Source organism: Corapipo altera, unplaced genomic scaffold, assembly GCF_003945725.1.
Source record: "Corapipo altera isolate COAL_440 unplaced genomic scaffold, ASM394572v1 2b, whole genome shotgun sequence".
Taxonomy (NCBI): domain Eukaryota; kingdom Metazoa; phylum Chordata; class Aves; order Passeriformes; family Pipridae; genus Corapipo; species Corapipo altera.
Window position 1 is genome coordinate 5352390 of NW_020884874.1, and position 15907 is coordinate 5368296.

Sequence of the window (15907 nt, forward strand, 5' to 3'; positions counted from 1 at the left end):
TTACTACTGTGCATTGTCTTCAGCATTTCTGAGGGAATACAAGCATGATAAATCATGTCACCACAAGTTACCTTATACAGACATCATTTCTGGTTGATTTCAAGTTAGGTTGGATTTCCAGACAGTGATTTCCAGTTAGAGGAAACAATATGGTGTACTAGCCCAGATAAAATAATACACTTCATTGACAGACTATATAAGTTGATTAACCAGGTTGATTTGCACACAGTGAAAGAAGATGGAAACATAATGTAAATTGCAGCATCTGCTTCTAACAGTATGGATGATACAGTCATAACCACAAGAAGCAATATGTATATATTGGAGTCATTCTCTTCAGTTCAATGTCAAATAAGCTCCTGATGCTTTTGATTGTTCTGGCTTCTTGATTTTCGTCAATGACTTTGCCGAGTATTTTGCCAAACACGGGAAAACTATTTGTGACTGTATTTTCCTAAATCAAATGATGGAGGTTTTTTTAATTTATTTTGAGATTAAAAAAAATTTTGTTGTGCATTAAAAAAATATAAAAAATCCTTAACCTATACTATTTTTCTTTGGTAAGAATTTCTGAACACTAATTAGAATTTAGAGATCACAAGTAGAAGGGCATTTTTTCTGGCATCATTTTAGCTTTTAGGGTTGGAAGAAAGTAGTCCAAAGGCATTATAGTGTTCTGCCTATATGAGAAAGCTGAGATATCTCTCTGCATTTCTGTCACCCCTGTTAGCTTTATAGTGGTGAGCCATGTGCACTGATATTTTAGATTTTGTGTTCTCTTTTACAGTCTCATTAATCATGTATAGACCTTTTTAATGTTTTTATTTTAATTATTCCAGTAAATGAGCTGTCCTGTGCAGGAGCTTTCTCTGATTTTGTTGATGGCATTTTTTCTTTGCTATTCAATATTAACTGTGGCTTCATCCTGGTTGATTAAATCAGTCATCATAATATGAGCACTCTGTCCTTTAGAGGACATAGTATTTTTTTCACATGCTGTAATGCTTCAGTAGAGACCAACAAATTGTCCTTGCTAACATGTTTTCATACTGGAGGTAATTCTTTTTCTCAACAAAAATCTAGAAATATGTATGTATTGCAGTTCATTCTTTCATTGTTTTTTCATTATAACTCATTTTTTTTCTCTTTTTTTTTTTTCCTCAGTATGTGTCAGCAATGTGTATCTAACCATTTACTGAAATTGTTTTCTCCACCAATATTTCATATTGCTCAGGTTATTTATAGTGGTTAAAATATTTACTGGGATAAAGACTGTGACAAAAGAGTTAAATACAGGTTCTTGGTAAAATTTTACAACTACTGAAAAACATTTTTTTCCGCCTTTTACTGTATTACACAGTAATTTAGATTCCTACAGAGCTGATGTGCATTGCTTAAAGTACATTATGCTACAATGCAACATTAAATGCTTGTAAGAATTATTTGATGTAAAAAGCAAACCCTATGAGGACAGTCCATAGCTGTCTGGTCTTCTCTATTCTATGTGTTCACAGTATATTCTGAGGAAGAACGCTTTCCCCTTTCATTGTTACTAAGATCTTTTGAAATCAGTCCCAGCCTATGTTCAGTACAGTAACAACCACATAATGCAGAGCCCTAAAACTCTTCAGTTCTTTTAGCGTTGACACTAGACTTAGTTTAAATGCTTGATTTGCTAAGTCCTCAGGCAGAGTGAAGTAACTCTTGGATTGTGTCTCAGCAGGGGAACAATAATCTCTTTTTTCTAAATAAATGTTCTTTTTATTCCACATATACTGTTAATTCTACTCTGGGGCAGAATTTCTGGCTGTCAATCAGCTGAACTTCAGAAAGGTTTGCAGTGTCAATCTTTGTTTAGTATTTCCACCAGAGCTGATGGTAGAATTATGTTTAGGGCTGACATTAAAACAGGAAAGACTGTAAAAAGTCTGATAATATGAGTGCTCACATTGTATTTCTACATTTTAGTTACTAGGCAAGATTTAACATTACAGATCATTTTCTGATACATTTTGAGTTTTAAATGTTATTAAACAGATGGGACAAATATAATATAAAATGTTCAGTACTTTTAATACCTTCAGTTTATCCAGTCATTATGAGCTCTTAAGCACTGTGTTTTACAAAAATGAAGGAAGGTAATTACTGAGGTGAAAAAAGGGAAGCAACTCCTCTGTAGTTGCACATCATTATTTTCTTCCAAACTACTGATACCTTTGTCCCAGATTACTGACTCTCTTCCTATAACATTTCCTTGTATTCCAGAAATATTAAATCAGAAAGCACATATTCATTTTTAGGACTTTTAGTAGGCAATTTATGAAAGGCAAGATAGCATTAGTGTGACCAGAGAATGATACTATCTCTTACCTGAAATCTTTCTCCAAGTATTTTTGTCATGTACCATGGATAAAATGTTAGCTGCCCTCTACTTCAAAAATGTTTTCTCCATATACTGCTGTCTGTAAGTGCTTTGATTACTTCGGACTGCCACACTGTGCTTTAGGTTTTCAGAACTGTTCAGCTGAGAAATTGAAATGAGTGAAATTTCAATTTTGTCAGAATCCACAGATTCTCCTGTAAAACTCCATAACATTGTTGCTTATCTGGGCTACAGTGAAATATTTAATAGTTTTCCATATATATAACATATGAACAATAAAAAACCAGATAAACAACACATATTGCACATTTGAGATTCTGTCCAGCTGGGTTTTTTTTTTACAAAGTGAAGATGAAAATTACAGATGAGATGAAAGGTACAGGCACCCTTAAAAGAATGCCTGGGTAAAAACTGACAGGTAGTAAAATCTCATAAGAGAGCAATGTGCAAACTGAGAATTTGCTTTCACTCTTACAGGTGTACTATTCATATTCATGTTGCATCTAATATTTGTCTTTCAGAAATCCAAAATCTCCACTTACGACAAGATGTGGGCCTTCATGAGTAGCAGGAGGCAGTCAGTACTTGTCAAAAGTAATGAAGAAGGTATCCAACGTGTGCTTACCTCTGATTATGCATTTTTAATGGAGTCGACAACCATTGAGTTTGTCACACAGAGGAACTGTAACCTAACACAGATTGGAGGCCTTATAGACTCCAAAGGTTATGGCGTTGGAACTCCCATGGGTAGGTGATATGTCAACCATTTGTTCTCTGTTCATTAATCTTAGTTGCTGTAGTAGCATAGAAAATGTCCAGTACACTGTTTCTGTCTCTACATTGCTAACATTTTTCGACATTCTCTTTTTTCCACCTGGGGAAAATACATATTCTGTCAATATTTGTGGACTTTTTTGTATTTTTCAAACAGGAAAAGGTAATTACTTTATAAAAATCAGACATTTCATATGATAAATTTCTCTTACTTACCTTCCACATGCTCAACAACAACAAAAGTACTTTTCACAGCACTTTATTTTATAAAAAAATGTTTTAAAGATGTTGATGTTTCTCTTCAGAGAATAAGGTCCTAGTCGTGCAAGGTTTGCATTAACAAATGCTTCTATAGTGAGAGAGCTAATCATTGAGACTGTTAAAAGAGGAGGAAAGATTCCATACCATGTTGCAGACAAAACAAATATTGAATTAACCATGTGCAATATGGTTTTGCATGGCAATTCCAATCCTGTAAATATTTTCCAGTTCAGGTGTTCTTTACTAGGTACAAAACTTTGGTTGAAAGATTAAAAGCCAACTACATTTTGAAAGATGTGAGCTGAGGACCTGGCTTTAGATTTCAGAATAGACGGGAATAGAAAATGGTGTGACACAAAGACTGTCAGTACCGCACAAAGAACCTACTCAATACTGCAAGACTGTTATGCTGACCTCTTTCTAAGACAAAAATTTATTTGAACTTTATTTTAAATAAGAATTTATCATTTTGTGATTGATGTGAATATGCTTTTTTTGGTCTCAGGTAGCTGTTACATTTCGTACTGATTTTATCTGTGTTTATAGTATACACTAAATCATTGTACGGGGAAAGTTGTGACCAGTACTTTAAATCAAACACATGGTAAGGAAGCTCAAGAAATAAACTTTACTGGAGTATCTCTGACAAAGAGTTATCTAGTATCATCAAATACAAATTTAACTACATGTTGTATATTTTTACTTCTACTGTAATACCATCTTTGTAATTTTCATTATTTCAGTAATTATTTCTATGAAATGGATACCTGCTGAAGAAATTATGATTCTATTAATTCTGTCTTTGAACAGCTTGTTTTGATTCATACCAATTTTTTCACGTTGTTCTATTGTGGCTCTTGTATTACTGAACATATTCTGTAGATCTGTAAGTGCCAGAAAGGACGGAATTTCAGTTCTGCTGCTCTTTTTGGCATCTTCTATTTTCTAATATACAAACCTTTTGTTATTTTGAGCGTGAAAACCACCTTACATTTAGGTTTAGTGTGGAGACAATAAAATCTTAGTGATAGTTTAAAATCCTTGAATAATCCACATGAAAATTTTTGAAGCAACTGAAGCATCCCCCAGAAACCTAACTAAATATGGAAATACTGAACTGATAGGAATCAGAGAGACCAAGCTACTCTAGAAATTATTTTGCTTATCTGTAAGTCAGAGAAAAATATAAGGGAAAAAAGATTTAAAACAATGATAAATTCAGAAACAGAATTCTAGAGTTTAAGTATAGAAGATTAAAAGTTGGATGTAAAGAGTCAAGGAAGTTAACAAATTGTCTTTTGGGTTTTGTCCCCTACCTTATTCGAGGAGAGTAGGCACTATGCATGCACTATTTCTTCACTTACTTTGAATCATATCAAAGACATTATTCAGCTCATATTCCTCTACAAGATTCCACGTAAGTTATCTGTGTCAATACTGTTGTACAAGGGCATATATGAGCTGACGAAGGTTTTTAATCAAGATGAAAAAAATAGAGGACATACCTGCAGGAATCAGAGATCATCAAAGGAGGTAAAACGAGTTGAAACAGTGTTGAACTTAGCAAAAGAAGTTGAAGTAGGATCTGAAAAGAAGATGAGAATTTCATAAAGGGAAATAGAACAGAACCTAAAATAAGATGCAAAGTAAGGCTTTTCACAAAAGAAATTAAGAGAGAACAAAACAGCATCTGGGACTTTCCCAGAACAGCTTAGTACAAGAGATTAATCCAATATTTGGGCAATATCTACAAAATGCTATTGAGAGAACTGACATTTATAATGGCTTTGTATCCTGTGTATTAGCTTCACAGTCTCAGTGGAAAAAGATTGTGTAGCCTCTGCTAGAATTATGCATAGTTCACATATAGAGTTGAAAGGAAACATTATGAAGAAGCATATCCATACTGTCTATCAGAATAGTTTTTCTTAGCTTTATTGAAGCTAAAAAGCCTCACAGAGCAGTGGATAATGCAAAATATTTTCATGCATTATAGCTAATCTCTTTTCTACAGGAAAAAATAATTCTGGAGTCTTTAAAAGAACTTATGACATGGTTATATTTACAGAAGTAGATTAAATCATTATTTACTGATTAGGGAAGACATTTATAGACACAGAGTTGAGTAATATCTTTTTAGAGTTAATAATCCTAAGAGTAACTTGTCAAGTGCTTGGAAAACTGCAACGTAATGGCTTTACATGCAAAGTATATGTTATTGCTTGTGCCTAATTGGGAAGCAACTTTGAGCAAAACAATACAGAACTATTTGTGTTAGAGGCACACTATAGGGAAGATATAGATATCATCTCCAAAATTTACAAGAAGTCCAGTTTATCTGATGGACTAATGGTTCAAAGTTGTAGAAACCTATGGGTTTAAATTTGTAGAATAAAGTTGTTATGGGCCTTATGTTGACTACAGTAGAAGGGATATGGTTACTTTTGGAGAACAGCACAAAAGGAAGTAGGTGTAACATATCTTGATCATTTTGAAGGCAAATAGAATAATAGTTAGTGAGAATACAATTTGCTTCAGTTTAAGTAACTAAAAGAAAAAGAACTAAAAGCTTTCCTAGCAGAGAAAGATGCTACCAGAGTAGTTTATGACAGTATAATCACCTAGAAAATACAACCACCCAAATATAGAACCAGCTTAGAGTACTTCAGCAAATGCTCTCTGCTCATGATGTTAGTGTTTTAAACTCAGAGAAAGAAAGTTGCAGAAGATTAGGAGAAAACAAGCCCAGAGGATCAGGCGGTGAGTGGGTATCAACTCCTTCCAAACAAAGTGGAGAAGCAAAATATGAGTTTACACTTTATTTTAATCCTTCTAAAAGCATTAGTGAAGTATACACAGTTTAGATTATTAAAATGTAGCTATGATGAAGGAAACTGGAAATTATGTACTTTTGGCACAAAGTAGGATCAGCAGAATCAGTGTACATCTAAAATCAACAAGATACAGTGATGTTTAGAATATGTGCAAGACAGCATTCTGTATGATATTTTAGCAGCAGAGAAAAATAAACTATAGAGAGTGACTATGGTAATTTGTGCATACAGTGAATGATTCTCATGACACACATTTGTAAATTAAAAGACTTGTATAACCTGAATTCATTTTCAGTCAGCCTTCTCTGTTGCTAGGCTAGAAAAAACTTGATTTATAATGAAAAGAGAAGGAAAAAGCAGACCCGGGATGAGACATCTGATAGCAACTTATCCTTTGGAACAGATAAGGGAGAACATTTGTTTGGGTTATTTTTATCTTCCAGCAAGGGGTTTTTATTTGCTTTATTCTGGCATGTTTTATTAGAAGGCACTATTTTTCTGTCCTGTGTTCTTTACCAATGAATCTAGTAGACAGGAAAATTTTGCCAACATGGATATAATCGTCAACATGCTGTATAGTTGATTTCTAATTTTTAATATATTCTAATAATATGGATATGCATCATGTACAGTTACCCATTAGAAATACATATAAATATCTTTTAGTGATTGGAATTTGTCTTTGTGTGACATACACATCACCATCCAACACTGATGTTCAAGGGAGGAAGGAGGGGAGGGGAGAGGAGGGAAAGAGGGAAGAAGTAAGAAAAGAAAGAAAAGAAAGAAAAGAAAGAAAAGAAAGAAAAGAAAGAAAAGGAAGAAAAGAAATGAAAGAAAAGAAAGAAGAAAGAAAAAGAAAGAAAGAATAAGAAAGAAAAAAAAAGAAAGAAAGGAAGGAAGGAAGGAAGGGAGGGAGAACAAATCCTTTGGCTATGCAGAGTAACTTATGCTTTCCACTATGGATCCTCTAAAACGTTACTTATCAGCTCAAGTAGTTTCAATTTCCTATTTCTTCATCATGCCTGGTAGAGGTGTTTAAAATTTGATTTGTTCCTGAATAAAGCCCAGTTGGGATAAATTTACCATTGCAAAGGATTCCTAAATCCTTTGCACATGCTTATGGTCTTCCTATCAAACATAAATTGTAGAATTTTTTTGAAGCAAATCTACTCTATCCAGCAATATGCATTTCCTGTCACACTGAAACATGGTTAGTGTGACTTTCCTGTGGTCAACATACTGTAAAACACAGTAATATTAAATGACAAATATTATTTTCTATAATGAATACTTATTAAAGTCATTGCTAGTATGAAATGAACCTCATGAAAGGCAAGAAACGTAGCTTTTGTGCACTTTATATTAAGGCCTTAATGATCTGTAAGGTTGTTTTTCACAAACATTGTTGAAATCATCTCTAGGAAAAAAAGCATAGTTTCAGGTACTTCTTTCTTTTCAAAATTCCTGTTTTTCATCAACATGTTTGACATCAGGGTACTTTCCATCTGTCTTGGGTAGATTTTCTACTCAATTGCCATTTGCTTTTATATTGAACCTGGAGCTCATAAATGGCTGACCAGTAAATATGTCGAACCCATTCCATATAAGTAGATCTACTGAGCCTGCATCTTTCAGATGATCTGTGTTTATGTGGCAAATAAGGGCTATCCTGTATATACCAGACAAAAATTCTGTATGTGTGCAGATACATGCAAAGTAATGCCTTTGACATTTTGAAAATGAAAATGTGTAAGTAACCCTAAAAATTTGCATATATTTCTTCTAACTCTTAAAAAATACAAAATAGAAAGTAGTGTTTGAGAGATATGGTGCATATAAGAAATTATACCTAGTCATTTATCTAATGTTTCTCTGTGATTACTGAGCTGTGGAAAATTACAGAATTTGTTGAAAACAGAGATTATGTAGTATAGCAGTGATGTTCCTAGAACATCTGATAATGGTGAAGTAAAAACAGTTTGAGAAAAAGGTGAAATATATATTCTTTTTCCTTTATTCCTGTGCAGTTATTACAATAAAATAAATTCTGCTATTAATATTAATAATGCCTCAATTGCAAAATACAATTAGAAGAATCAGTGAATCTGTTACATGACTCTCTTTACTTTTACAAGCTTTTTGAGTTATTTTTCATTTGCTGTGATCAAACTATGACTCTTTCAAGTAAAGTATCACCATTTGCATCCCTGAATCTTCAGTATGGATGGACTACCACGATGCCCTGGAAAATGCTGGAAAGTGTCTGGCATTTATATCTTAAAATTTAACTGTTAGCTTCAAAATTGTTGAAAAAAGAAATGTGCACTCCCCCAACTATATTGAGACTCTTCACTGTTCATCGGGGATACAACTCTCAGCATATAAATGAAATTAAATTACGTACTTTGGGGTCAACATACCAAGTGTATAAAGTTACCAGTATTTCATTGCCAAGCTGTCTTACATAACTGCCCATTATACAAAGCTGCAATAACTTGCACTAGTAGCACAAGATACAGGTATGAAAACTTGTTCGTATAGATGCATAAAATAAATTCACGATAGAAAGTTGGTAGCTACTGTGATGAAAACAAGTTATATCTCACATGTCAAAAAGAAAAATATATGAATAAAGTAAACAGCGTTCCAGCAGAGGGGCATTGGCTGCAGGCCCCAGATAACAGCATACTCACCAAAGTTAAAAGGATGAAACAAAACTTCAAGGTTCTCATGTTCTTTTGAGTCAAAGGTGTCTTCTTTAGTGAAGTTCTCTTTTCTGTAAATCCTAATGAAATATCAAATACAATGTCCTTATTTACAGGCATTTTTATCTCTTAGGCAAAAAATATATCTTTGGAATTTGCCCACTCACTTATGAACACCAAAAAGTCCCTTCAGCCAACTAGTGTAATATGCAGCTCACATGTGTGTAAAAATTTTTTATATACTTTTGCACAATGTAGTTAATGTATAGTTTTCTTTTGCTTTTGGTAAATCAGAGCCAAGAGAGGGGTTAGTTTCCCTTTTATTTTTTTTTTTTTTTAATTTCAGTCAGCTGTGTAGCATGTAATTAAAATATTGTCTGAAGTATGTACACCTTGAAGACAGTAATATTCATATAATTTCATCAGACACAGAATCTAGAAAGAGTATTTTACACTCTACTCACTCAAATTAAAGATTTCATTGCAGAAAATAAAAGGGTTTTGGACAATAATTTATGATGTGCTAATTTTATATCTTCTCTTGGAATATGACTTTGTGAATTATTTATATTTATCTAAGCCATTAATAAATTAAATACAATAGTGCTCTTCCTACCCCACTGATAGGCTGCTGGATTCAAAGAGAATTTAAGCAAATATTTTAATCAACAAATGTATAAGAGTTAATTATCATGTTGTATCCAGCAACGCTGTACAGGTTCAACTGATTTATACTATGTGTTCTATCTCTCGGGAGTGACCTAGAAAGAGTATTCACCATAACAGTTTTTATGTTATAGTATTGAAATTTTTTAACTGACCTGACCATGTTCTTAATGCAAATATTTTAAAAGATATTTTATTATCTGCCATTTTTAGGGGCATGTTTCCAAATATAGAAAATTTTAAATCAAGGTACAGTGGGGAATATAAATTACTTAAGAAGAAATTTTTTAATAGATGCTTGTAATTTCAAAGATTAAAACTTAATGTAGTAAAAATGCAAAAAAATAAATGATGCATTTCCTAAACATGCAACAGAAAGTGAAAAGAAGATATAAAGAGGATGGTCTCAGAATAGTCTTTACTTATCTCTTAGAGTTCAATCAGCCTCCTTCCTTGCTGTATTTATTATTCCAGAGAGAGATTTGCAGTCTGGTTTTGTAATCATCTAAAAATTAGTTTACTTTTGGAGCTTGCCTTTAAAATGAAAAGTAGATAAAATGTGCATAACATTTAATCATCCTACAGATATGTAGAATGTTGTCTCCAATGTTTTGTTTTTATAAGGCCAAAACCTTGAATTCTGCAACACATCTGAATAGGATGTGTGGGAATGTTTCAAAGCTGCACCAGAAGAGTTTTAGACTGGATATTAGGAAGCATTTCTTTATCCAGAGGGTGGTCAAATGCTGGAGCAGGCTTCCTAGAGAGACAGTCAATGCTCCAAGGCTGTCAGTGTTTGAGACATTTGGACAGTACCCTTTACCTACATTCTTTTATTTCGTCAGCCCTGGACTGGTCAGGCAGTTGGACTAAATGATTGTTGTAGGTCCCTTTAAAGGGAAATATTCTATTCTGTTATCTTCTAAACTATTCCATAGATGCAATTTTGTATGCAGTTCACTTTCTCTTTTTCTTTTTTTTTTCTCTTTCCTTTTCTCTATTCTTCCCTTCCCTTCCCTTCCCTTCCCTTCCCTTCCCTTCCCTTCCCTTCCCTTCCCTTCCCAAACCTTCCCTTCCCTTCCCTTCCCTGCCCTGCCCTGCCCTGCCCTGCCCTGCCCTGCCCTTGCCCTTGCTCTTGCCCTTGCCCTTTCCTTTCTTTTCTTCTCTCTATCTCTTCTCTTTCTTTTTTTTTTTCCCTTTTTTTTTTTTTTGCTTTTATTCTTAGAGAAGATTACTCAATGCACCAAAAGATCTGGGTTGGAATATTATATTTTAATCACTGAGTGCCTTCAGCTTACTTTAGGATTCCAAATATGTCTTAGCTTAGTGTGAATCAGACCAATTCACACTACTTCAATTCTTGTCAATGTTCAGTTCTGATAGTTTTTTCCTCTTAGTTAGATGAAGTTCTCTCTTGAACTTTCAACCGCTTTGGGGACAGATTTGCAAGAAAAGACCGACTTTTTCCCTAAAGAAGTGTTTGACAAGAGTCTTTGACATGCTTAATTCTTCTATTTTGTGTGGTACTCTTTACTGTTCCCACACCAATACACAAACATGCACACATTTTCAGTCTTATTTTAATTTACCTCTATTAGAAACAACAAGGGTAGTAAATATTTATCAATCTGATTCAGATCACTTATTAAATACAAAAGCTTCCCAGATGTAACATTTCTATCTCTAACCTGACATAGCATTTTTATCTCTAACATGCCTGAATACAAAAGTAATGCTGAAGTTTCAGTGTGATTTTAAAGTGCCATAAGGCTGCTGCATTTTGCAAAAACTGACAGCTATATGAGCTGGTTTAGTGACCTAAACCAGGGGAATACTGTTCACCTTTCTTTTCATAAAATTATTTTACTTCATGTTTATATACTTCTAATGAGGCTGGAAGAGCACCAGTCATAGTATGAAGGAAGCAGTAATAACAGACAAACAGGGATGTAGAAGAGAAAATGGGATTTTTGCACAGCCAGCTGTTAGGCCAAGGTTGAAGACAATCCTGAGAGACTTCCCCATTTTCTGGTGGTTGCAAAAAGCTGCAATGTATCTCTCAGCGGCAGAAATTAAACAGTTATGATTTAACAGATGTCAGTAGTTGCAGTGCAGAGAGGAGCTGTCAAAGTGACTTTTCCATATTCTTAAAACTTCTTTTCCCCATACTTTGCACTCATTCTATCTCAAGCTTTGCAGAACTAAAGCACCATCCCCTTCCCATTGGTGCTTTTTCATTTTTTTCATTTTTTTCTCTTTTTTTTTTTGGTCTCCTGGAGGTCTAGGCTAAGAATCAAAGAACATTATGGTAGCAAGAGAACTACAAGAAATAAAAATACTGACTTGTATTAAATACGTTTAAAAAAGAAGAAAAAAAAAAAGATCCCACAAATCCTTTCAAATGTAGCTAGAGTTTACCAACATTCCTTATTCTTTGAAATTAAGTTCTTACTGTGCCTAAGACTGCTTTTTAAGTTCTTGACATAATTCTCTTTCTACACCTCCACCAAACCTAAAAGGGGACATGTTTTGAAGAGATGTGTTTTAAAAATTTCCCTTAAATCTCAGACAAGACTGGAAAACAATGTTAGTGAGCACAATGACCGGAACTGAGCATGACTGGCACATTCATTTCAATTAATTTTTATATTTGGCAGTCATTGATCAATGCAGAACAGAATTTTATATTCCTCTTTACCAGAATATGCAGGAAGGTTTTTTTCTCAAATATTTCTGTTACTTCTCTTAAACATTACACAGTTTTCTAAAATCAACATTATAAGTTGCTTTGTTTGAAGAAAAACAAGAAAAAGAACACCCTAGGCTCCATGGAGACAGTTAGTGAGATTTACTTCTACTCTTGTAGTAACTCTGTTGTGTCTGACACTGATGGGTAAGCAGAAGGTCTATACTTTTGACACATCTGTGATTAAATATATTTGTTTAAAACCAGCAAAACCACAGATATGAATGATACAGAAACCTTTCAAAAAGCACACATTTTCAAAACTGAAAAGAATAACAGGTAAGTTATGTATAAATTTAGTCCCTAAAATTGTTAACAATACACTTGATTGATGTAACTAAAACAAAATTCTACATATCTGAAAATACTGATTAGTTCAGAAGTTTAAAATCTTCATTGTTGCAAATGTATTCCTGGATTTCCTCTGTAAAGTACTAAACTCAACAGTCAACAGTGGCTTTCAATTTAATCATTGTTGAGGTTTAAGGCTCTGTAGCTATTCCCTACTGATATTGTGAGGGACACTGAGAATGTCTGAGCCATCCTTGCTTATAAGCTGTTGTAAAGTACCTCTCTTGTAGAAAAATTTCAGTCTCACAATCCAGCACTCTACTTAGAAACTATGTATATGTTCTTATGTATATCTATTATAGACTCTTAGTTAATTTTTATTTTTTTTTATTTTGAGTATCAATACTCAACATATAAACATTCCCCCAATAGTTTTCAAAATCTAAAGTAATCAATAATAATAATAATAATAATAATAATAATAATAATAATAATTTCTAAGCAATAATTTGGTTTTATTGTTAAGACATCCAGAATATATAAATTACATAATATGAGCAGTTTTTACTGGTCCTTGAAGATGAGACATATAAACAAATCTCTCTCTGTAGCAATAAATAGGAGACTGTGTACCAAGACAAGAGGACTCTTTTTCTGCTTGCCTGCACTTAGCCTGTAATCCTTCATACAATCTGAACTGTAATATTCATCACTAATACATGCATGAAAGTGCTGAGCTTCAATTCTTCTGTAACTAAAACAAATTAACCCATTTATCTTCATTAGTCAAACATAATGCACAAAAAATAGGTGCATGTTATTTATTTTTATGCAGGTCAAACCATGTATTGAAACTAATTTGAGAATTTCAACTGCTTGAGCAGTTAAGTTATGGTTTCTGAAATGTAAGAATGTGTAGCTAACATTTTTGATGAAAGAACTGTGCTTTATAGTTGCCTCAGGAGTAAGAGCATATTGAAGCACTATCTGGGAGGCATGTTAAGAGACTGAGCTTTATATCAACAAGGAATTTCCAAAACACTTAACATTTGGTAGCTGTTGTGAGCAGAATCTGCCGTAGAGAAGTGGTTTATAGTAGAAGTTTCCCAGATAGATGTAACGGAAAAAAAGACATTATTAAAACTTAAGTGTTGATGTTATTGTGCCTAGGACCATATATATGTATGACATACGTACATGTCATAGGCATGGTCTAGAGAGTAAGTCAAAGGAGAGCAGCTGAGGGAGGTGGGTTGTTTAGCCCAGAGTAAAGGAGACTTTACCACTCTCTACAACTGTCTGTAAAGAGATCAGCCTCTTCTCCCAGTCACCTAGCAACAGCACAAGAGGAAATGGCCTCAAGCTGCCCAAGGGAGGTTCAGGTTGGACATGGAGAAGAATTTCTTCACTGAAAAGGTTGACGAGCATTGGAATGGGCTGCCCAGGGAAGTGGTGGAATCACCATCCCTGGAAGCTTTCAAGAAATGACTGGACGTGGCCATAGTGCTATGGTTTAGTTGGCGTGGTGGTGTTTGGTCAAAGGTTGGACTCAATGACCTTAGAGGTCTTTTCCAAACTTAATGATTCTGTGATTCCATGATTCTATGTAATGCATTGCCAAAGACTCATCTAGAAATTTAAAATGTCTCTGTCCTGATACGCTGCCCTTAGTTACAAACTATGTGTTGCATCCCAGCATGTGGTGTTTCCATGGTTTGCAGTTAGATGCACCCAAGGTCACTTCATACCTCACAAATGATGAAACAGCTAATGGCAAAACACTGACATTCATTGTTTGGAGATTTTCCCTTATAGGTTGCTAGGGGATTTCATGCAAAAGCGTGAGATTTCATGCAAAAGCATGAAATGGGTTTTCAGATCTAGACGGCTTTGTTACTATCTTAAACTTTTCTTGTCTTCCAACATAGTCTTATCTGCCTGACCAAAACCTTCATGTGTACAAAAACTACATGTAGCATTTTGTAGAATCATAGAATCATAGACTCAACTGGGTTGGAAAAGACCTCCAAGATCATCAAGTCCAACCCTGGGTCCAACACTACCGTGGTTACTAGACCATGGCACTAAGTATCACATCCAGTCTCATCTTAAAAACCTCCAGGAACGGTGAATCCACCACCTCCCTGGGCAGCGCATTCCAATGTTTGATTACACTCTCTGTAAGCATTAGGCTTCCTTAATTCATCTGTTTATTGCTGGGTAGTGTTACACAAATATTTCTTCCAAAAGAGGCTTTATTTGCAAACCATTCATGTGAGGGATTCAGATTTGCAAGGAGAATTGGAAAAAAGGAAGCACTGTATAAATATGAAACACTTTTATCTGTGGTAAAAATAATATCATTGATTTTCTCAGTAGACATTTGAACAAAGATATCTTCCCATTCTGCAACTGTGCAATTCAATAGGGGTAGAGAGATAATAGTGTATTACGATTAAGATCTTTTCAAACTGTCTGTGATGTTAAAATGCATGAAGAGTCTATGAAAAATGTTACTAACATTCATTCATTTGAATTCAGTGTTTAATCTAAGAGATGTGATTTAGAGCAGCTTATAATGATAGTTTGACGAGGGGCTGAGAAAACAAAACTGTTAAAAGAAAGGATAAAGCAACAAATTAAAAATAGAATAAAATGTGCATGGTTAATACAGTAATTTAACAATGATCTGAGTATTTAATATAGTAAAAAAAATCTAAAACCACCTTCATTCTGTTCAGGTAATCTAACTTTTGTATCAATCATGTTGCATATTTATGGCTGGAAAATTAATATGAAATAAACCTCAGCTACATAATCCATCTTGGTTAAATTTCAGCTTTATAAACCTCCAGGAACTTTAAATGATGGTTCTATAAAGAAAGGACCATAAATTAGCATGAGCTAATGGTTTTGAGTGGGGAAAAAATCAAAACAATTAGAGAACACACCACTTGTGAAAGGATTTTGGTTACATTCACCATAAAATACTGATTTTAAATGTTTCCTACCTCTTGCCAGCAACTTGTCTTTTCCAAGCAGTATGTGTAGCTCAAAGATGAATATATATGTGTAGTTATAGTGCCCAGTTTTGGTTTGGATTTCATTTTGAATTTTTGCAGTTTTAATTTAGATATGTGGTAGTTTAGACTGCTGTAAGTATCTACTGAGGACTTTCCATTATAGTAGCTGCAACTTAATAAATATTTAATGTTTACAGTATGTCTAATATTAAAATATTATA

The 15907-nt window shown here is 33.9% G+C and overlaps 1 protein-coding gene across 5 annotated transcripts in view; it reads left to right on the forward strand.

Annotated features, from left to right (window-relative positions):
• GRIK2 (glutamate ionotropic receptor kainate type subunit 2) overlaps positions 1 to 15907 on the forward strand; it is a 370969-nt gene that overhangs the window by 329209 nt on the left and 25853 nt on the right. For all 5 annotated transcript variants that reach the window (XM_027631774.1, XM_027631770.1, XM_027631786.1 and 2 more), the window contains one exon: positions 2905 to 3130. In XM_027631774.1, coding sequence (XP_027487575.1) covers positions 2905 to 3130 — 226 coding nt within the window. The remainder of the gene's footprint in view (positions 1 to 2904; positions 3131 to 15907) is intronic.